The 22,596-nt window shown below is 43.7% G+C and overlaps 1 protein-coding gene across 5 annotated transcripts in view; it reads right to left on the bottom strand.

Annotated features, from left to right (window-relative positions):
- usp48 (ubiquitin specific peptidase 48) overlaps positions 1–19,120 on the bottom strand; it is a 46,135-nt gene extending 27,015 nt beyond the window's left edge. Inside the window, exons 1-17 of one of the 5 annotated variants that reach the window (XM_063474956.1) lie at positions 19,026–19,120; positions 18,456–18,613; positions 17,907–18,027; positions 17,630–17,771; positions 16,476–16,603; positions 15,119–15,243; positions 14,086–14,194; positions 13,790–13,923; positions 12,979–13,064; positions 11,315–11,494; positions 8,142–8,279; positions 7,884–8,033; positions 3,831–4,031; positions 3,272–3,383; positions 3,040–3,182; positions 2,241–2,315; positions 1,989–2,113 (exon numbers count right to left, since the gene is read on the bottom strand). In XM_063474956.1, the coding sequence (XP_063331026.1) occupies positions 1,989–2,113; positions 2,241–2,315; positions 3,040–3,182; positions 3,272–3,383; positions 3,831–4,031; positions 7,884–8,033; positions 8,142–8,279; positions 11,315–11,494; positions 12,979–13,064; positions 13,790–13,923; positions 14,086–14,194; positions 15,119–15,243; positions 16,476–16,603; positions 17,630–17,771; positions 17,907–18,027; positions 18,456–18,589 (2,103 nt within the window). In that variant the 5' untranslated portion in view covers positions 18,590–18,613; positions 19,026–19,120. The other 4 variants (XM_063474960.1, XM_063474955.1, XM_063474957.1 and 1 more) reach the window with 4 other exon arrangements.
- Between the last annotated feature and the right edge of the window lie 3,476 nt (positions 19,121–22,596).

The raw sequence follows: 22,596 nt of genomic DNA, 5'->3' as shown, positions 1-22,596 counted from the left end.
TTCCCTTTTTGGTGAGGAAAGAAAAAGCAAGACGGTATTGGATCCGGAGAATAAACGTTTTGCGGTGCTGCAAATGCTTGCATTTAATGCGGTACTTTGAATGTTTTGCCATCACCTCCCAGCATGCAATGCGCGAAAGTCACGTGGTCTGTCAATCTCTATATAAGTCACTTAGATAACTTAAAAATGTTATTGTTTGGCTTTTTTTAGTATTTTATTTGTTCCTGAGTAAATCGGTTTGGCTGAGATTAAAGTTATAGTTTTTACACAGCTGAATAAACATCAAGCAGACAACTGATTATCAGAAGTGTGAGATGCTGGAGAATATACTCCGGTGTCCTGTTACATTTTAGATAGCAAGGAGCAGACGGCTGAGTTTATTAAACTTCACCTAAACAATCTGCAAATTTCATTAAAATTTAATAAACTATCATCTTGTCTTTATTTTTAGTTAGCACATACCTGAAACACTTAAAGCTGTAAGCTAATGATAGTTATATAAGAGCAGATGCATGCTGGTGCAATAAGCTGTACATTTTACGTCCAATGGATGCATGACCTGATTAGTCGACTAATCGCAAAAATAATCGGTGACTAGTCGACTATCAAAATAATCGTTTGTGGCAGCCCTACCGTGTCTGTAATCAAACCTCTGTAACTTTGCTTCTCTTCAGCAGCATCAGCTAATGTTCAGGTGCTGATTCCTGGTTTTCTTCAGTTTTTGATCGAATGCAGAATATTTTTAAGGTTATCTGCAATAAAAGGCCAGAACAGGCAAATCTGCTTCCTGTTTCTGTGTTTTATCCTCAGTACTTTGACACAAAGGCGCCTGCTGTGACGCTCTCACAGTGTCAGCTTTGGTTTATACATAGATATAAAAATATGGATCTGTACTGATAAATGATCAGAATGATGATATTTCTGACTGACTGAGTCAAAATGGATCAAATCTAGAAATTGAACGTGATACCCAGCTCTATTCATTTGTAGCTCAATATTAAAAGACGAAAGTTTGTCAGCTGTAGTTATCATCAGAGGGACAAAATATTAATTTTTCAATATCACTATATCATATGTATTGAATATATCCATCCATTCTCTTCCAGGGGGCTGTTGGGGAGCCTGTCCCAGCTGTCCTAGGGTGAGAGGCAGGGTACACCTTGGACAGGTCACCAGTCTGTCGCAGGGCTAACACCCAGAGACAGGCAACCACTCGCACTCACATTTAGAGTTACCACTTAACCTATCCCACTAACTCCACGTCTTTGGACTGTGGGAGGAAGCCGGAGTACCTGGAGAGAACCCACAGAGACACGGGGAGAACCGGCAAACTCCACAAAGAAAGACTCTAGTCTGATGGTGGAACTGGCAACAGTACGAACCACTGTGCAACCATGCTGCCGTATTGAATATAGAATACCAGTACACTGGTGGAAACCATCAATATTTCTATGCATTAATCATGAAGGCTGTCCAGCTGATTTTAATTTAAGGGTCACATCAATCCCAGTTTCATCTCGAGCTGTGTGGATTAGTAACACCAAACCATTTCATTTACTGTAAACAAATGTTCATGTTTCACCTTCTAGGACCTGGCCACATACGTGGACGTCACATTTTGGGTTATTTAGACTAAAATACTCAATTTTGCTCTACAAGGGCCTGATATCCACTTACGAGGGCATTATACTGCTACTGTTCTATCGAAATTTTAAACGAATATCCTCATATGTGGCTCTTATTTTTTTTAGAAACAAAAATCAGGCAATTCTTTGTTTTTACATTGATCAGGTCCCAATCAGCCCAAATATCAAATTAAAAATGCTGTGGAAGAGTTTGGGTCTGAGGAGGTTAATGAACCATCAATCTACACAACATGAACTGTGTCTGACAAATTGTGATGCAGGCTTAAAGAAAATATATTTCAAAGATAATGTAGCTGTAGTGCCGACACAGGGGATCAGTGTGATGCACTACTGTGCACTAACCAGGCACTGCTGACAGGCCTCTTGGTCCTGGGTGAATTCTGGGGCTTTGGGGAAGTATTCCCGAAACTTGGTCCAAACTTCAGGCGACACCAACTTCCGTTCAGTTTCCAGAATACTCAGACCACCTACACAGTAGGTACATAAGAATTATATTGTGGATGTTAGCACAGCCATAACAGCGAACGTTGTTTTGTTTTTAAAGTGTTTAAAACATCTGCATATCTAATAATTACTGCTGATGGTGGCAAATACCGTGACTGCAGACGATATCTTCATTAAAAGTCTTCATCTCATCCTCAGTGCACTCTGACAGCTCTGAGCTGAACTCTGCAAACAAACAGGTAATGTTCATATCCAAAACCATGGTCGCAGATGCCAAACATGGCTGCACATGTAAAGCACGACTGGTGCACACACATAGTCACTGGACACTTCGCTGGTTACAATAAAAGCTTCTCTTTTTCTGAAATACTCAGAACAGCGTGGCTTGCCCCTGTGCACATGTCATGCTCAAAATAAATTCATCTTTCTCCCTCAGTCTGATGTTTGGTTTGCACTTCAGCAGGTTGTCTTGGCCACGTCTACATGGCTAAATCCACGAGTGTCTGCCAAGGAATTGGCTGATTACACATTTGTGTCAACGAGCAGCTGAACAGATGTACCTAATAAAATGGCCTTTGAGTATATTCAAGAATCTGTCTACAGTTGTGAACAAAAATCTATGAATTTTATTGGCTTTTCTGGTCATTTGAAAAAGATACATTTTATGAACAAGCAAATAAAAGCCCATTTACAGAATGCCTAAACAATCCTGGGGAGGTCTCTTTAGGGAAGGTCAAAATAAAAACAGGACAAGCATCAGAATCAGGTCAAAATCAATACTTATTATATAATTAATATGAGGAATATTATGTGCAGCAAATCTGCAAATGATGAGTGAATGAAACACAGTAAATGTCTATTATTTTCAGTTTGGCTGACAGGTACAAAAACACAATAATGGAAGTGGAGGACACAGAAGAAAAAATACAATTGTGAGGATTATTAGAACCTTTACTGTTGTTGGTGTGTGGTCCCTGTCCATTGGTCTGGCTGTTGTTGTGTGTGGTTTCATGTTCATCCTCCTCCAGCTGTTCCAAAGCCAGTTGCCTCCAGCTCCGCAGAGATGCTTTGCCTACCCAGAAACCTGCACCACTGATACACAGTGCAATAAAATATACTTTTATATGGACTTAAGTCAAGACATTGATTCGCCAACCTACACTTAGCCAGAGCGTGCTTACCTGAACGTGCGCTTCACCAAGTTTGAGATTTCCTTGTAATCTTCACTGAGCTGGTTCTTCAGCCGAAGCACTCTGCACCGTTGGCTAACACACTCTCTGCACAAAGACGACTCTAAACAAACACACAAAGTGACCTACACTGTTGTACAGAACATACAATATAGACAGAGGTAATCTGTAGTATTTTCATATTCTAGTATACGCGTGAGGTTACTGACCTCTCTGCAATAACAAACTTTTTTGAACAAATGTTATCGGTTTGCTGCATTCTCAGGCACACCCTATCAAAAACTGTTTAAACACATTTAATAAACCTTATTTCAAAGTGAACAAGTGAATCTGACAGCTGTCTGCACTAGTCATCCTTACCAGTGGTAAATGTGTTGCAATGACACAGTTTGTGCTGAAACAAGATCATTTTGTCATTTTGAGTATAATTTGAAACTCTTAGTTCACTTTTTCATTAGTCTGACATGGTTAAATATGACAGTGATGGATGTGTAACTTGAAGAAATGAAACTATGACGGGTGCAGAAGCTCATGATTTGAAAAGTCTAACCATTCAGTCTAGGCCCTCCACCGTAGCGTTCATACAGGAGTTGTGCAGCTTGCATGGAAACCTTCCTGGTGTCTCCCACTTTGTCTGGGTGAAGTTTGTCATGAGAACACAAGAAGCGGGAGCTGTCAATTTCTTTAGTGGCAGTGGAGTCATCAAGCCACTTCTTAAGCCAGTCAAGGGGGATAAACTCATACGGCTCGCCTGTACACAGAGAAAGCAGAGGAACACAACCATAAGGAGAAAGATTCAGGCTTCTGGTAACAACAGGTTCCCTGTACCTTATCCCAGACATACATGTGTTAACTACTCTTTCAGTTTTGTAAAAAAAACAAAACCAAAAACCGACAGGTTCAGAGGGACAGTGCCAGGGAAGGCAGGCTGGCACCGGTGCAGCTGGAAAGTTGTGAAAGCTCACCAGAGATCACCTTTGCAAATAAATGGCCTGTAAACCTGACTGTATGTGTGTGATGCTGGGGTCCCAGAACACATGTGTCTCAGTGGTGCCAAAACCCAGGCAGGCATGTGGGAACACAGCCTGCACACCCAGTCCTATTACTGGTGCAGACGGTGGTGGAACTAGCAACGTTGCAGCAAGAGCAAGTGGTGGTGTGGCAAATGCAAATGGAGAAGCTGCAAGACCAGGCTGAATCCTGGACGCAGTTTCTGCAGAGGCTAGCTGCTTGGTCTGCCTCCTTACTGGCACCGCTGCTGCTCCCCCTGGCTCCGGTGGGACTCTCTACTGGATCAGGGAGGGGGGTGACCCCCAGGCGTTCTTGGAGGTTTGTCGAGTCACAGTGGAGGTGTGTTAGTGGCCCGGGGTGGAGTGGGTCCTGCGGCCGCTGTCACTGCTTTTGGGAAAGCCCAGGCCTTGGCTCTCAGCCTATCCGCAGCGGCGAAAGTCAGCTTCTAAGACGTCCAATGGGCAATAGTGTATTGGCTGTGGCTCTTCCCAGAGGACCACCACTGATGCTTCCGGAAGGCGCTAATGTGGGCGGAGGAACAGGCCTACTCCAGGTGGCTGCACGACTTGGCAAGCTAGGCAGTTGGACTGTGCTTGAGCAGTTCGTGGAGGGGCTCCTGGCAGACACATTGGAGTGCGTCCACTGATGTCGACCAGCCAACTGGAACATCGTGGTAACGGGCGAGAGAATCGGTTAGAGAGCCACAACAGGTGGCAGGACATTGTCAGGATCCGGTGCCAAGGAGGTGGCTCCGGGAGATAACACCACTGTGGTCACCACTGCCTGCACAGAATACCCCTTCTCTCTCTGCTGTTTCTTTATTGGTCTCAGCGGCTACAGACACTGGACCCCACTCACTGGGAGCTGCACGTACATCGGGGCAGGAATGTCGGAGGTGCGGGCGACCAGGAGACGTTCGTCAACAGTGCCCAGGGATGAAGGTGGGGGAGATGTTCTGTTTTGCCAGCCCTCCAAAACCCTCCCTTTGTCTGTGAGGACAAATGGGGCATACGGGATATGACACAACTCTGGAGCGAACAATGTCTCAATTTTATTAGCCGGGCATTCGTAGGAACGTGCACCGATGGTGCGCCCTGGTCTGAGTCTTAGCTGGTGAACCAGCCGATCATTTCGAAAGCGCCTTTGCACCCATTACCAAATAACAGAGTGGTAATGGGTGCACTGGGTGTAATGGGTGCATTGTGTGAGCGCAATGGCATGGACCTCATGGGGCCATTTCAACGGAGTGCACATGGATATCGCATTAGTTCCAGTGGATTATGTGATGCGATATCCCAAAGCAATGCTGCTGGGCATAATTTCTGCAAAAAGTGTGGCGTAGGCGATGTTTCAGGTCATCTCCTGAGTCAGCCCCCTTAAAGAGCTACTGAGTGAGCAGGGCATATCGTTCCCTGCTCACTAACAGAGCTGTATGAATTACTAGGCATTAAATCTGTTTGGGCCAACGTCTACCACTCTCAGACCAATGGGCTGGTGGAGCGTCTGAATAAGACTTTAGAATCCATGAAGTTCATTCACGAGGATGAACGCAATTGGAATCAGTGGTTAGGCCCTCTGTTGTTTGCAGTGCAGGAGGTGCCCCAGGCCTCCACGGAACTTTTTCCCTTTGAGTTGCTGTTCATCAGGAAGCTACAGTGTTGTAACTAATTAAAGAAAAGTGGGAGGAAGGTCCAAGCCCAGCTAAGAATGAATGAAAGACCAAGTACTCTATTACTCCCTTCTTCGACCTCAAAGTTGCTCGCCGTGTGACGAGTTGACTATGAGTTGGTGCAGTCGGACAGGGGAAGTATACACAAGTATATCAACTCAACCTCCTTCAAGCATGGAGAGTGGCTGAAACTATTTCTCTGGTGAGCCTGGTGAAAGAGAGAGACGAGCTGGAGCCGGAGATGCCAATTTCCACCATTACCTCCTCCCTCCATTGTGATGACCAGAGAGCGGATGTGTTTTTCATTGCAACAGTGTTTTGCAGATATATTCTCCCCCATGCCCAGATATACCAATTTCATAGAGCACTATTCTGTAACGTGCCCTGGTGTGAAGGTGCGTTCATAACCCTACAGGCTGCCTGAACATAACACATAAATTGTTCAGAAGGAATTAACTGAAATGCTGAAGATAGGAGTGATAGAAGAGTCACATGCTTATCCCATGCCCCGGGTCAACAAGTTCCTGGGCCAGTTTGTCACACTTCCATTCGGCTTGTTTGGAGGCCAGGCTTCTTCCAACGTCTCATGGACCGCTCGCTGCATATTCCGCCTATGCGAATGACATTAACATCCATAGTGACACCTGGGGGGAGCATGTACAGCGGGTGCCCACGGTCCCGGAGTCCCTGAGGCAGGCGGGGCTCACCAGCAACCCGAAGAAGTTTTGAAGTTGAATGGAAGGAGGTACAGTATCTGGGGTAACCACTTGGGAGGTGTGCAGTTGTACCCACAGGTGCGAAAACAACAACTGTCGCATCCTGACCATGTCACAAGACCTAAAAAGAGGTGAGACGGTTCCTGGCTGATTACTACTGCTGGTTTGTGCTGAACTTCACGGACCAGACCAGCCCCCAGTCTCACCTGAAAGGATGCCACAGATCTGGTCCAGTGGACAGAGCGGTGCCAGGTGGCATTCGTGCAGGGGAAGAAGGCTCTCTGTGAGAAGCCCCTGCTCCACACTCCTAACTTTTCCTTCCCTTTTATTCTGCAGACTGACACCTCAAATAGAGTGCCGTAGGCAGTTTTGCTCCTGAGGGTGGGGAGGGGGTGGGACCGCCCGGTTAAACCAGCCGGAAGCTGTCAGAGTAGGAACCCTGGGACAGCACGGCTGAAAAGGAGTGCCTGGCAATCTGGTGGGTGGTTGACTCTATTATTACCTCCCGGGCCACCCTTTCACACTCTGTTTGGATCACAGCCCGCTGCATTGGCTCCATCGCATAAAGCATGCCAATGTCCGGACCACCCATTGCTATATCCCAAGGCATGTGTGCCTTAACAGTACAGGGAGGGAATCTGTTGTACTAATGACTGTGAGATCAACAAATCACATCCTATTCGTGGCCTGACATGGCCGTGTTTGTGTGTGTGCGTGTACGCATAAAATGTGTGACATAAATAATTATTCACACATGTCACATGCACTGTGTAACAAGAATGCAAAAATAATCAGGCAGTTCCACTGCCTTGGACTGCAGCTATCAATAGCAAACCTTGTTTAGCAGCACAGCACAAGTTCTCCACCTGCTTGAGTTTCTTTGTTGACCTTCTAGGCAATAGACAGAACATAAAGACTAATACTGACAGCTGCAGTCTAACACAGTAGAGCTGGAATATGTCCAACAGTGGCACCAGAGACTAAAGGTGGTATGGTTTTTTGTGAATCCATCGTGTTGTTTCGGAAGATGAAGATGCTCGAGGAGCCAATAATATACCTCAACAGCCTGACGAAGTAGAGTTTACATTTGGGAAACAGCACACTGTGTGCATGTAAGAATACTTTGAACTGAGAGTAACAAACATGTGCACACTCTAAGTGTTTCTGTTAAGTGGACTGTGGATGATTAAGGCATGATTTTACCGACCGTCTCTTGCGGGTAAAAGCTTGTAGAGCTCCTTCACCTCTTCATGCTTAGCCTTGCCCTTATCCACACTCTGTTTTCTCATGTCAGTCATCTCACTGCACCATTCCTCAAACTTACGGTTGTCTTGGTCTACCAACCTCTGAAGAAAGGCTGTTGGTCAGAAAAGAGAAAAGACAATCAGACATGCATCACACAGAGGTCTCCATTTGTTTTCACCAATTGTAGAGGTCATGCAAAATCAATTCAAAATCGACACACCTGGCACCTCCACATTAGTCCTGAAAGGACCTGAGCTTTCCTCCTGCTGGACCTTATACACCAGCATGTATGCATTTCTGGAGCAGTGATAGCCTTTACTGCACTTTGGTTTTTTTGTCTGGGATTTTACCGTCTCAGCTAGGAAACAAGTGGAGTAAAGAAGAAAAACAACTATAAGAAAGTGTATACATCCCTCAGGTGGTAAAATTGACAACACATTTGCAAAACAAACAAACAAACAAACAAAAAAGCTGGTCCACTGTTATTAGGAAACCTTGTGTTTACATTTTTATAGTAAAGAACATTATACACCCCTATAAGTGACAAATCTAGGGAACAGCTGACTCTGTCTGGGCCCCCGCCCTGAAGCCAGGCCTGGGGTACCCGAAGGCCAGTGCCATGGGCCCGGCTGGGCGCAGTGGCACTGGGTGGTGCAGAGGGCATGGAAAAAAACTTTGACTGCCTTGAAGAGTTTCTGGGAAACCATCAGGTGACTCAGGAGTGGTGCTCAACCCACATTGTGTATAGAGTGGGTGGAGCTCTGCTGGCTTCAACTGAGGATATTGTTGGGCAATGGAAGGAATACATCGAGGAGCTCTTTAATCCAACTGACATGTCTTCTGTAGTGGAAGCAGAGTCTGGGGACGAGAGGGACGATTTGACTATCTCCGGGGGCGAGGTCACTGTTAAACAACTCCTCGGTGGGTGGATGAGGTTCACCCTGAGCTCCTTAAGGCGCTGGATGTTATAGGACTGTCTTGTCTGCCACAACTCTACAATGTTGCGTGGAAACAAGGGGCGGTACATTTGGATTGGCAGACCTGGGTGGTGGTTCCCATCTTTAAGAAGGGGGACCAGAAGCTTCAACTATAGGGGGGATCATTCTCCTCAGCCTCCCCGTGAAAGTCTATGCCAGGATGCTGGAAAGAAGACTCCCTCCCTTAGCTGAACCTCAGACACAGGAGCATCCGAGGTTCTGTTATCTTCCTGGTCACAGATCACTGGACTAGAGTGGGGCGATATGTAAAAATTTTCCAACCGACAATCGTCAGTCCAATAATCGATGATGAGCGATACATCCACGCATGTGCAGACCTTTTGAAGGGCGGAGCAATGTAATCATGCACGGACTGATTTGAGCGTTTACAACACAGAAGTCCAAACATGGACAAACTAATTTCCCTCCAAAATTAGGGCTGTCAGCGTTAATGCCGTCATCATGATTAAAATTTTTAACGCGCTCAACCCATCTGGAGCGCAGAATGAACAAACTTTGGACAAACTGCCCGAAATGCGCTGACAGAGACATTTCAGGGATTCTGACTCAGTCTGCGCTCCAGATGGGTTGGGTTAACTGTTAATTGCGTTAGTCACATTAACGCTAACAGCACTAAAAAATATATATATTAAGTTGCCCATTTGGGATGAAAGAGGACATAACCAAAGCTGTGTGCCACTTTTGCAGACGTATAGTGCGAGCAAAGGACTCAAACACGACCAACTTGCATGAGCATGTACGTGTCCACCATCCGGCTGAGTATGCTAGGCTATCACCAGCTTCTGCAGCAACAAGCATTTGGGCGCACTCTGAGGAGGATGCTGTTAAAACAGTGCTATTATTTTTTTTCTGTTGACTGTTTCTATTAGCTCCATCACTGTTAGCAAACTTATTCATGGGCAAATAAATAAATAAATTGCCTTTGTGAAAACAATTGCCGATGGGCTCAGCCTATCGTCGATAGTCGATATATTTGTCCAATCGCCCAATCCTACACTGGACCAGCTCTTCTCCCTCTCGAGGATACTTGAGGGTGCATGGGAATTTGGCCAACCAGTGTACGTGTTTTGTGGATTTGGAGAAGGCTTTCAGCCCTGTCCCTCGGAGTGTCCTGTGAGAGGTGCTTCTGGAGCACAGAGTGTCTGGCCTGTTGCTTCGAACCAATTGATCCTTATACAACTATTCCAAGAGCTTTGTCCACATAGGGTTAGGCTTAGAGTTATATATGTTGGACTGGTTCCCAGTGGGTCGACTGCCCTTTGTCAAAGATTTTTTTCATAATGGCCTCTGGCTCGCACTGGAGCGGCTCACAGCCGAGTGTGAAGCGGCGGGAATGAGAATCAGCACCTCCAAGACTGATGGAGGCTCCTCAAAAGGGTGGAGTGCCCACTCTGTGTCAGAGATGAGCTGCTGCCCCAAGTGGAGGAGTTTAAGTATCGCGTGGTCTTGTTCACAAGTACAGGGAGAGAGGAGAGGGAGATAGACAGACGGATTGGTGCTGCAGCTGCAGTGATGCAGATGCTGTACTGGTTCGTCATAATAAAGAGAGAGCTGAGTGTAAAAGGTCGATCTATGTCCCTACCCTCACCTATGGTCATGAGCTGTGGGTAGTGACGGAAAGAACAAGACTGTGGATACAAAAAGCAGAAATGAGCTTCCTCTGAAGGGTGCCTGGCCCTTAGGGACAGACTCAGGAGTTTGGCCATCCAAAAGGGCTCAGAGTAGAGCAGCTACTGCTCCACACCAAAACGATGCCTCCTGGGTGAGGTGTTTCAGACATGTCCCACTGGGAGGAGACCACAGGGCAGATCCAGGACACGCTGGAGAGATATAATCTCTCCGCACCAATCCAGCACCAATCCGTCTGTCTATCTCCCTCTCCTCTCTCCCTGTACTTGTGAACAAGACCACGCGATACTTAAACTCCTCCACTTGGGGCAGCAGCTCATCTCTGACACAGAGTGGGCACTCCACCCTTTTGAGGAGCCTCCATCAGTCTTGGAGGTGCTGATTCTCATTCCCGCCGCTTCATACTCGGCTGTGAGCCGCTCCAGTGCGAGCCAGAGGCCATTATGAAAAAAATCTTTGACAAAGGGCAGTCGACCCACTGGGAACCAGTCCAACATATATAACTCTAAGCCTAACCCTATGTGGACAAATCTCTCCAGCTGGAGAGATATAATCTCTCCAGCTTACCGAGGAATGCCATGGTGCTCCCCCAGACAAGCTGGAGAAGGTGGTTAGGTCTGGGCTTCTCTGCCCAGACCCAGATAAGCAGAAGAAAATGGATGAATGGAAGAACATTATACATTAGAAATAATATTTGGCAACAATAACGTTACATGGGGATTTCACAAAGGTACTACTGAAGTGTCCCCATTTCCATGCTACTTACCAATGTCCTCCTCAATACCAAGCTGTAGCTTTTTGCCTTCCATCTTTTCAATTTCCTCATCGTTGAATTTGTACCAGTCGCCAGTACGAGCATCTTTCACGTGGGCAATGTAGTGGCCGGAGTAGGCACTGATTCCCCGATGAATCAGCACTGCGCTCAGTTCATAGACACACTTCTCATCTGGAGAGACAGACAGACATAACATTATAACTCATGTTACTGGGTAGTAAGACACTCCTCAACCATACAGGAGATGTAATCACTCAGACCAGATTCAGAGATGGTCTGTGCTGGGCCCCTTTAGTTTACCAGTGTCTACATGCATAATGTGTCTGGGGCCACTTTAGAGACAGGCTGCAAGTGAACTTTTTCACATGTCACTTTGTTAAAGTGCAACAACTGGCAGACAACAGATGATTTATTTATTTAGGTACCTCAAATACATAGGTGCAATCCACATTTGATCTATGCTATAACTAGGTGTGAACTAATGTAGCTGTCAACGTTAGGGGTGCAACGATACACAAAATTCACGGTTCGGTTCGATACTTTGGTGTCACGGTTCGATATTTTTCGATACAAAAAAAATGTTCATGCTTTTTTAATTTGTCATTTATTAAAATTATAAATATATATTTTAACTCAAAAGTACAGTTTTTAAATTTAATGTTGCTGAAACGACAAAGTAATAAAAAAATAAATATCTGATGGAGAAATCCCTCATCTTTGGAAATGAGAGTTTATTACAGGGAAATGGCTCTTTCCAAAATAAAAGCTATACTATACGCTTCTTCTGGGGTATACTCTCAGCAGCATATTAAACATATCAGGTCCCTATAAGGAGAATCATGTGCTAACGGCTGTCTAAATGACTCGGGTAAAGTTTGTAGCATGCGTGCTTGTTGTTTTTGTCTGCTTCCACTTGTCTTCGCACTAGGATGATGTCGGAGTAAATGTGCAGTCATATTCATTGTGTTCCCACTAGTGCTGTCAGCGTTAATCTGAAATGACGTTAATGCCACAACACGGCAAATCTCCGTTAACGAGCTACCGCGGATCGCCCCGTGCGTGGGGCTGGACGGCGTCAACACCTTAACGAGCAAACTGCGCTAACGCAGTAGTTCCCACCCATGTAATTGAGCATTGTGTGGCACATCCGACATACTGTTTTACTTTTGTCCATCATGCGCTTACCTTCAGGGTCATACTTCACATGAAAACCAAAATAGTTCCAAAGGCCAGATCTGAATGAGGGTGGGGGAGGTTCAAGTTGCCATGTTGCAACGAGCTTAGCTTCTGTCTCGCTAGCTTGCGCTGCACTCAGTGGATCTGCGCTCGACAGTGCAGCCTAGGCGGAGTAGTCAAACGCAGATCCACTGAGCTCTCAACACAGACAGCATTGTCAGAAGAAAAGTTGATAAAATAAATTAAAAATTTTGTATTGTTTGATACACATGCGTATCGAACCGAAAGCACTGTATCGAACGGTTCAATATCGATACGAGTATCGTTGCACCCCTAGTCAACGTGTAACTGAATCACTCAAGACACAGTTGTTTATGTATAAGCTGGACCACATTCCTGTTGTATAGCTGCCACAAGCCAGTGGAAACTGTTGAATCGGTGTGGCTACTTTCTGTGGCACACAGAGATACTGCTCATACCTTGCTTTTCTTCTAGGAAAGGCCCCATGTCCAACTGCTCTGGAAAGCTGATGAAAGAGTTGAGCTTCTTCTTGTGGCCTGTTTGTCTGGAGGAGAAAACACATGTCAGTAAATCCTCTGACCTCAAGGCAGAAGAAACCAATGACATAAATAGTTTAATTAATTAATTCCACCTAGTTTCCTTAAAAAAGTAACTTTAAGAGATTTTAAAAAAAAGATTACATTTTAATACTGCTATGTATTTTAGTTTAGACAGTATAAAAGGTGAACACAGCTACTCCAGCATCATCCATTCGACTCTGAAGTCTCAAGATGAGTGAGTGCCATCTTGGTTTAAAACACAAAACAGATGTAACATGGAAGAGTGGGCCGGCCTGTGAAACTGTGTTCAGCATTTCATGGACAGTCCTACTTTTTAAAGCATAATGTGATCAGGATCTACAAAACTTAAGTTTTCATTTGTTGTGATCCAAAATGAGTGAGCAGCACACAAACATTTTCCTCAGCCTTCTCTTTATAGAAACTCTAAATCCTTTAGGTTTCTTGGCTGCCCCTTATCAACTCAAAGCTTCAGATCACAGATCGTCTATAGGACTGAGTTATTTAGGCTGGCCGTGCTTCTCTTTAGCCACTTCTTTGCTGCCTTCCATTCTAGCTGGGTTATAGGAGATTAAGTACTTAATTCACTCAATGACATCCAAATCAATTGATTACTTTTATGTAATATTATTATTTAGTTGACATCCTGCCCCCATTTAAATGAAACCACCATAAAAATTAAAGATCAGAGAAATACAGAGTGACGACTGACCTATCGAAGACAAAGCGCATGAGCTGCAGGTTGAGGGTTGGAGGAAGGCTGTGCAGCTTGATCCTTCGGGTGGCATTCTGCTTACTCTGACACGTCTCACAGAAGTAGCGGTTTTCCCCATCCAGCTTCTCCTCCTGCAAAGTGGGGTGCAAGGAAAATAAAGTCAGAACATTTAAAAGGCAATTAAATTCAAACTGGACAGATCTAATATTTGCTAACATGTGACTGATTTTGATTTTAAATAAACTAATGCAATAATGTCACCTACAAACTGAGTGTAGCTGAATGACAGATACCTTTAAGAACTCGGTGACACACTCCGTGAGGCTCTTGTGGCCCTGGATGTTCAGCTCTAGCTCGTAAAACCGTGATGGAAGAGCAGATGATCGTCCACACTGGTTACACCTGATGAACAGCCAAAACAACAGCATTTCCACCTCTCTGCTTTATGCACTCTCAAAAATGTCAGCTGGGTCATTTTTGCAATGAATGTTTTAAAGTTTGGGGGGAAAAAGTCCTGAAGTTTTTCAGCTTTTACCAGTTTTTTTTAAATACATCCCATTCTTCTTCAAACCAAAACCATAAAACTGCTGAGCACCTTTGAATGATTCATGTTGCAGTCCAAATGCTAACTCTAATATTAAATAAATATGCACACACACTAAGCCACACCTGTGAAACCCCTCCTATGTAGCAAACGGCAAAAACATAACATAAAGAACTATTTCCCAAGAACTGTAAACATAAACAAGCAGCACATCTGTGTGGAACAGGAAACCTTCCTGTCTTCCTTATTACTGCATTCTGACAGGAACCAGCCTGACACACAAATGTCCTGTGTCCAAATCACTGTATAGTTTTGTTTCAAAGTCAGAAAAGCCACTGTATCCCGTTCTTATGAGCCAAGGCCCAACAACTCACTCACAGTTGGGGTTCAAACTACAGTTCTGTAAGGTTTAGCAGGGATATAGACTGATGGAAAACTTAATCTTCAGCAAAGAAGTGTATGAAATGCTTATATACTATATATACTGAGTTTCTGTTATTAGCTAGCTAACATAAACTAATGTGTATGCAACCTACCAACCAATGTAACGTGATGTAATGTTCTGTACTGACACTAAACATGTTCTAAGAACATGTTCTCCAAACGTTAAGCACTTAGAGCTTCAGCTTCACAGACAGAGCTCCATCTACGTCAGGTTTTGACAGCAGGGCTCTGAGGAGTCAATGAGCATTTACACGTGTTAATAGTATGTCACATGTGAAAAACAAATCCACACAAAGCAGTACTTGGTTAAAACAAGTGTAAGTAATAAGAAGCCTTACACAGTAACGTAGGAGAACTGTCCACAGAACTGCTGCTGAATGACGTCCCGCAGGTTCGGGTTCTTCTGTTTGGACAGTGTGTCCTCCAGCAGAGACAGGAACAGCTTCGAGAACTCCTGGGCATCCTGAAAATAAAGGCTCTGAAGTCAGTAGGACAAAAAGCAGAGTGTGTGTACATTCCTAACAAGCTTGAAAGCCAATATTTGCTATGAGCACCTTTATTCTTCAACACATTCTCAACTCTTAGGCAAATTTTCTCTGAGTGTCATTTGTATACGTGTTTGTAATCGGCTGCGCGTCGTTTTTACACTGCTAGAACTGCAGCTACTGGAACACAGAACACCCACTAAGAATGTTCAACGAGTAAAATTCATTTCACTTTGACCTGCAACAAACTAACGCGATGGCCACATCTATGGAACAGTGCGCTTTAATGTTTGAATGGATCCAGTTTAAAGTTTGGAGCCCAGATGTGCAGCCATGACCTTAGAAACAAACAGCAGCACCAAAATGCACACTCGGCCATGAAATAGTTCACTGGAATTAAAATGTTTATTTTACCATTTTGTCTGCTAAATCAACAGAACAGCCACTTTCTGCAGCATTAATTGCACGTGCTCTGTTGCAACAGTATTGTATTTTGTGACCTCGGTTCTCTGAAAATGTAGGTGGCACATTTTCTGTGGAGGAAGCCTCCAATGACCCATGAAGTAGCTGTTTTAGATTGGTCACATGATGTCAACGCCACACACAGGGGAAACCTTCAGTTAACTAGCTGATAACTAGCTTCATTTGACTGTTTATCCAGTTTGGCAGTGTTAGGGAGTGAATCCAGGTCGCACACTGGTTGAACTGACTTTGTAATACAGCCCACAGTTCTCGAGGTGACTTACCTTGAAAACAAAAAAACCTAAAAAAACCCCAAACAACTAAAAACATAAAATACAGCAAAATATTTAATTGACTATATCTGGGTTTTTTCTTCCTGATTTACTGCTAAGTGTTGCTATTATTCTATTATAATGTAATTTGTACATGCCTCTTATGGGAACAAACGGTGGCTTCTAGTAACAAAGTGGTTAAAAATACAGTTTTGCCAAGTTTCCGTTATGTGTAGACAGAACAGTGATTCATCCTGTGAGGTATATGTGCTTTTTAATGCTCGAGTGATTCACAGATCAGTGTTTAGTGGCTTAACAAACATTCCTTTGAAAATGTTCAGGTACAAAGACTGGACTGAAACAAAAGCAGCGTGCAACAAAGAACTTCAGATTGTCTCAAAAGATATTGTGAGATCATTTTGACAAAGCTAGATGCCTGGCTCCTTGGACGCATAGATAAATGGGACTGAATGTACCTGTTGCTGTCCTGTGTCCAGACCAAGTGCTTTCACTAGCCCTGAAGGGTCGATGTACTTTCTGTTGCTATTCTGCAGGAGAGCGAACAGATACTGTAGATGCTCACAGATGGACTGGGGCTCGTAATCTGAAATAGACAGAGGATAAGCCTTCACAGTATACTGTATATGCGCTGTCACAGTAGCTAACATAAAAAGTTAACTTTTGCTTTAAGCAAATTATGTCAGTTACTTGAAAATACATTCAAAACAGTAGAAATGAGTACTAGTCCAGCAGAGCATTGGGCCTTTCACATTTCACACCAGAAAGTTTGAATTTTGCTGTGTGCATGCCAAAAACCCCGAGCTGCTCTCCAATGCATCCATCAGAGTGAATGTGAGTGAGATGCCTCTTTTCTTCTAGTACCTACTCGACTGTATTCTACTCCGTTTTGGTTGTTCCACGAAGTGATGGTGTATGTAATGATCAGTCTTTTTGTCACACACTCACACCGCGAGGTGCAACTGGGGCAACTCAGGGTTCAGTATCTCGCCCAAGGGCCGTCCACACACCAGAGAACATTTACTCATACATTCACAAACAGCTTGATTCTGGACACTTTTGCATCACACACACATCCAATTTAGAATCTACCAATCAACCCTGTGTTTGTACTTTGGGTAAAAACCAGTATGGGAAATGGACTGGTTCTTATACAGCATTTTTCTACTCCGAGCACTCAAAGTGCTTTACACTTGTTCATTCACCCAATCACACAAGCACTTTTTCCTAATAGGTTACTAAGTGCTTTCTAACTAACATTCGCACAGCATTAATACTCTGATGGATGCATCGGAGAACAACATGGGGGTAGTATCTCGCCCAAGGATATTTGGCATGCAGACTGGAACAGACTGGGATCGATCGAACCACCAACCTTCCAGTTAGTAGGTGACCTGCCTGCTCTACCACCTGAGCTACAGCCACCAGTATCAGTAGGAATCTATGAAAGCACAAGAACAAGTGCCAACTACTGCATACCGACGTGTGTAGTACGTTATTTATATGTACAACAAGCAACAACACCTTTCCAAATCTGGCTAAAACCTGCCGAGTTTACTTGGAAAACAAATAAAAACAAAGAAGGAGCCCAGGATTTAGTTTTGACTTATACCAGACTCAGTGTCATGTTCCTCTGCTCTTGAATTTTGGCACTGATAGAGACTCCTACGCAGCTCCAGGTTGTGGAACCATACTTGCAGAAATGTGTTGACGTAACATGTTGCACCAAGGTTGGTCAACCCAACAAATGTGTTCTAGAAAGGGGCAGAGAGAGAGAAATAACCTGTATCTTTACATATACTGTTTCTACATGTGGCCAGTACTTGGACTGTCAATCATCAAGCAAGGCAGCCCAAAAAAAAGCCATGTGAGAAAATCATTTGCAGTACCTTTTCTCGACGTTCTGAATTTGGGTCATCGATACTGTGAAAAGCACTTTCATCAATTTCTCCAAGCCATGCCTGTTCACCAATACCAACCAGGCAGTTGGGATTCCCTTTGCAGTTCCTCCTGGAAAAGCAAATTAACATTATTAACTTTACTGTTTCACACTTTGGCTACATTGCTCTTAAACAACGCACAGTTGACAAACACAGCCACCCACACATTTGTATCCAGGTAGGGGCCACGGGGTGAGATCAATAATGGTTTTTGTAGCGCAACCATAGCAAACAGTGCGGACCGTAACAAGACACTAGCAAAGTGTCTGTGTGCTAGGCTGAGCTAAGTTGTGCAATGTCAAATTCGAGAGTGGGTCTTCATTAGCTTTCCTACAGTCTATAAAACTGCTCCACAGACTTGATGCTTGTCCGCAAGCGAGGGAACAGCCGACCATTAAGCCTTTAACTAATCTGAATATAATGTAGTTCAACAAATGGGGTATTTTCACTAACATGCGCTATCACAACTAACATTGTTTAGAAATGTTGATACTGTACCTGCAGGCACCTCTTTTGCAGGCCGGGAGGTTGATTCGATATGCTAGCTCTATATGCTCCTGCCTGATTTCTTCTGGTTTCACAGTTTCCACCCAACGCCAAGCCGCTTTCTCCAGCTGTACGCGAGGCGCCATAATTCTATAGAGTAACGTTAACCTCTGCCACACATATGACACGAAAAAACCCCAAAAGACTCAAGTTAACTAAAGTAGAAACAGGAATGCTAAAACTGTCGGCTAGCCGGAGTTATCGCTGGCCGTGTCTTGTTTCTTGAGCAACCTCCAGGTAGCCAGCTAATGCTAGCGTTCTCTCATAACCCTGTTGAACATAGTTGTAAGTAAATGAGTCCACAACGTAACAACGGAAAGGTTAATAAAAGACGACAAACTACCACAAACAGTATTTGCAGGGTAACGCCAGAAAAACAACACTTACTACGGTTAGCTAGCTAGCTAGCTAAAATGTAGCCCGACCGGCTGTGCTAGCAAGTCATTTTCCTTGTACTTTCTATTTAACGCTCTCTAACGCTAATGTAGCAAGTTTATTGTGTTAAGGTCAAATTTCTCGAACCTTTCATACGTGCAGCTGCTTCACCAAAAGTATTTATGTATTTTCACATTTTATTCACGGTTTATTTTAGATTTAGCGCCCTTGCGTCAGTTTATAAATAAATTACTTCTCCGCTCAAAATCAACACGACGTCAAAATGTGACGTAGCTACTCTTCGGAGGAGGAGGAGGGGACACGCGGACACCGGCAGATGGGCCTGCTCTCTGCACAAATGAAGGGAAAGCGTCAGTTATGAGTTTCACTTCAAAAAGCTGCTGCCTGTGATGTCGACACGGTGTTTACTGCTCAGTTACTGTAATTCTGAAATTTCTTGCTGTCTGTCTGAATGTAATGGAAAAGCCAGTCGGATGGAAACACGCTGTAAATATAGTTAGACTGAAGCCTGTCAAGCCTGCGATATGTGTTTGGCACTGATGTTATTTAGCCAGGGGTTAATGTGGGATACATGTGTGTCTGTGTGTGTTAGAGGTGGCCAAAAAAGAGACGTGTACTTCAGTAGGAGGTAAGATGCTTATTAAAACATTCTGGTAAAAGTATTGATTTAACTTTTTTACTCAAGTAAAACTGAAAGTGCAGGTTCTGAAAAATAGTCAAAAAAGTAGGGCGTTTCTAGCAACTATTTCTGTGCAAAACTGAACCTTGTGCTGTATTAATCTAATAAAGTGATATTAGTATATGGTGCTGTGTTCCAAAAGGATAACTGGAGGTGAGCTTCCCTCCCTCCAGGACATCTACAGGAAGCCTGAGGAAAGCAGGGAGGATCATCCAGTCACACACTGTTCACACTACTTCCTGCAGGATCCACTCCCAGACCAGCAGACTGAGGCCACCAGACTGCTGAACACTGAACACTTCACTCCATATTATACATAAATGCCATTTTTGCACAATATTCATCTGCTGACTTTCTGTATATGTTATACTTATGTATATACACACATATAAACATGTGTATGTATATATGTGCATACATTCTTTTTATTTGTACATACATTCATGCCATTCAATGCATATTTATTTTTTTATATTTCTTATATTTTATTTATGTATTTATGTATTTATTTTTTTATGGTTCTTATATTTTGGACACCGCTGTTGTTTGTGAAGCTTGCACACAAGAATCTCACTGACATGTGCTGCACCAGTGTACCAGTAATGTGATGTGACAATAAAAGTGATCTGATCTGATATAAACTGTACCTCTGTCTAATTACCCCTGTTATGAATCAGTTATGTAGAACATGAGCACAGATAAAGAAGGCGAATGTAAACCAAACAAACATCTTTTGTTGTCTACACCGTAGACGGTGATTTAGGGAAAACTCACAACCAGATTTACAAATATCTGAAAATTCTCTTGACAGTAACAAAGTAGTGAACAGGATTTTTCTTTGTGTACAGACGGTGTTCAGGTGACCTGGGCCTGTGCTACAAAGCCAGGGTTTCTTACTGTCATTTGATTGGCTCACCCTAACATCAGTAGTCAGGAACACGAAGCTGGTTAATGGTTCTTAGTCGTGATGGGCGTGGCATTGGCAACATCTGACCAATCACAGTGAACTGCGGATTTGCAAAGGATAATTTAGTATCAATAGTGCTTCATACGTGCAGTTTGGTTAATAAGGCCAGAAAAGAGCTTCCATATTAATGACACTTAGAGTCCTCCTAGGGATCTTCGAGGAATAGCGATGCTATTTTCCGGAGACTTGGCTGGTCACAGTGATCTCTTTGGACCTGGCCTGTTAACTTAAACCACAACACTGTGTAACAGCAGCAGTCTCTTGTGTTAAGTTGTTTTTGTTTATGCCTTCTCTTGTATGTTGTCTCTGTGAATATTCATCTAATTAGGATAACTATAATAATGCAGTAAAATAGCTTACTGGGCAGCTCTTTGCATTAGCTATTCACACATACATAATCTGCTTATCTGTGCTATCAATATCCTGCCTCTGAGAAACATTGTGTTGAGCTGCATCTCTCACTGCTGAAGTAACCATGACCCAGCAGAGCTGAGATGTTGACACAGCTGAAACATACGTGGAGAGGGGGAATTGTGTGCAAATCTCCAGATGTGTGGGTAGACCTTTGTCATGTCAGAATATACAGACATGTAACAAACTAAAGGACAAACATGAAACACAACAAGTGCAATGTGTGTTAGTGTTGGTTAGGTCTCATTCAAGCCCTGGTTACATTCTGAACCCATGTATATATAAATTATGTGAGGACACACTCACCGGTCCTCACAAGCTTGAAGACCTTTTTGAGGCTCAAAATGTGGTTTTAGTGTCAGGGTTACAATTAGGTCATGGTTAGGATTAGGGTCAGGGTTAGGCATTCATTTTTAACGGTCAGGGTTAGGGTAAGGGGCTAGGGAAACCATTACATCAATGAAGGTCCTCACTAAGATAGCTGAACGGGCTTGTGTGTGTGTGTGTGTGTTCCCACTGTGTATTCTGGCTTCCTTCCACAGCCCAGTTGCATGCATGGCTGTAGATATAAATGTGAGGGTAAATGTCTGTCTGTCTCTATGAGTTAGCTCTGTGACAGATTAGCGCCCTGCTGTGGGTGGAGCCTGCCTCTTGCTCCATGACAGCTGGGATAGGCCGTCGTGACCCTGATAAGCAGTGGATGAATGAAGAAACTGGAAATAAGAAACTGGGGTAAATAACCAGACATTTACACAAAACACACATATTTGGCTATTATTTCAAACTGCTACGATTTTTGAAAACATTTGTTTTATGAAATAATAATAGTAATAATAATAATAATAATAATAATAATAATACATTTTATTTGAGGGCACCTTTCAAAACCCAAGGTCACCTTACAAAAGAACAACATTAATAAAAGGAGCAATAGCCATAAAATACATAAAATAAGTTAAAATTGCAAAACAGAACTTGACAACAGATAAAATCAGCACTAAAGCAAATAAGCCAGTTTGAACAGATGTGTTTTGAGCTGTGACTTAAATGCGGGAAGAGAGTCAATATTTCTTATGGCTGGAGGAAGAGAGTTCCAGAGCCGAGGAGCAGAGCGACTGAAGGCTCTGTTCCCCACAGTGATGAGACGAGCAGAAGGAACAGTAAGATGAATAGCAGATGAGGATCGGAGAGGGCAGGAAACAGTGGTGATATGGAGCAGGTCACACAAACAGGAAGGAGCAGATTTATGGATACACTTGTACGTGAGAAGTAAGATTTTAAAGTTTATCCTTCTATGGGCAACCAGTGAAGCTGCTGAAGAACTGTTGTAATATGAGCTCTTGACAGAGTACGAGTTATGACCCGAGCTGCAGAGTTTTGGAGAAGTTGGAGTTTATGAAGGGACCTTTTAGGGAGACCAAATAAGAGGGAATTGCAGTAATCAATGTGGGACGTAATAAGACTATGGACAAGGATGGCAGCTGCATGGGGAGTAAGGAAGGGACGGAGTCGGTTAATATTACGTAAGTGGAAGTATGCAGACCGGGTTATGAAATTAATGTGAGACTGGAATGAGAGAGTATTATCAAGTATGACACCCAAACTCTTAACCTGAGGGGAGGGAAGGCTGGGAGAACTTC

This window comes from Pelmatolapia mariae, linkage group LG5 (assembly GCF_036321145.2).
Source record: "Pelmatolapia mariae isolate MD_Pm_ZW linkage group LG5, Pm_UMD_F_2, whole genome shotgun sequence".
NCBI classification, from domain to species: domain Eukaryota; kingdom Metazoa; phylum Chordata; class Actinopteri; order Cichliformes; family Cichlidae; genus Pelmatolapia; species Pelmatolapia mariae.
Note: the sequence above shows the minus strand (reverse complement) of the source record. Positions and strands in the feature narration are given on the sequence as shown.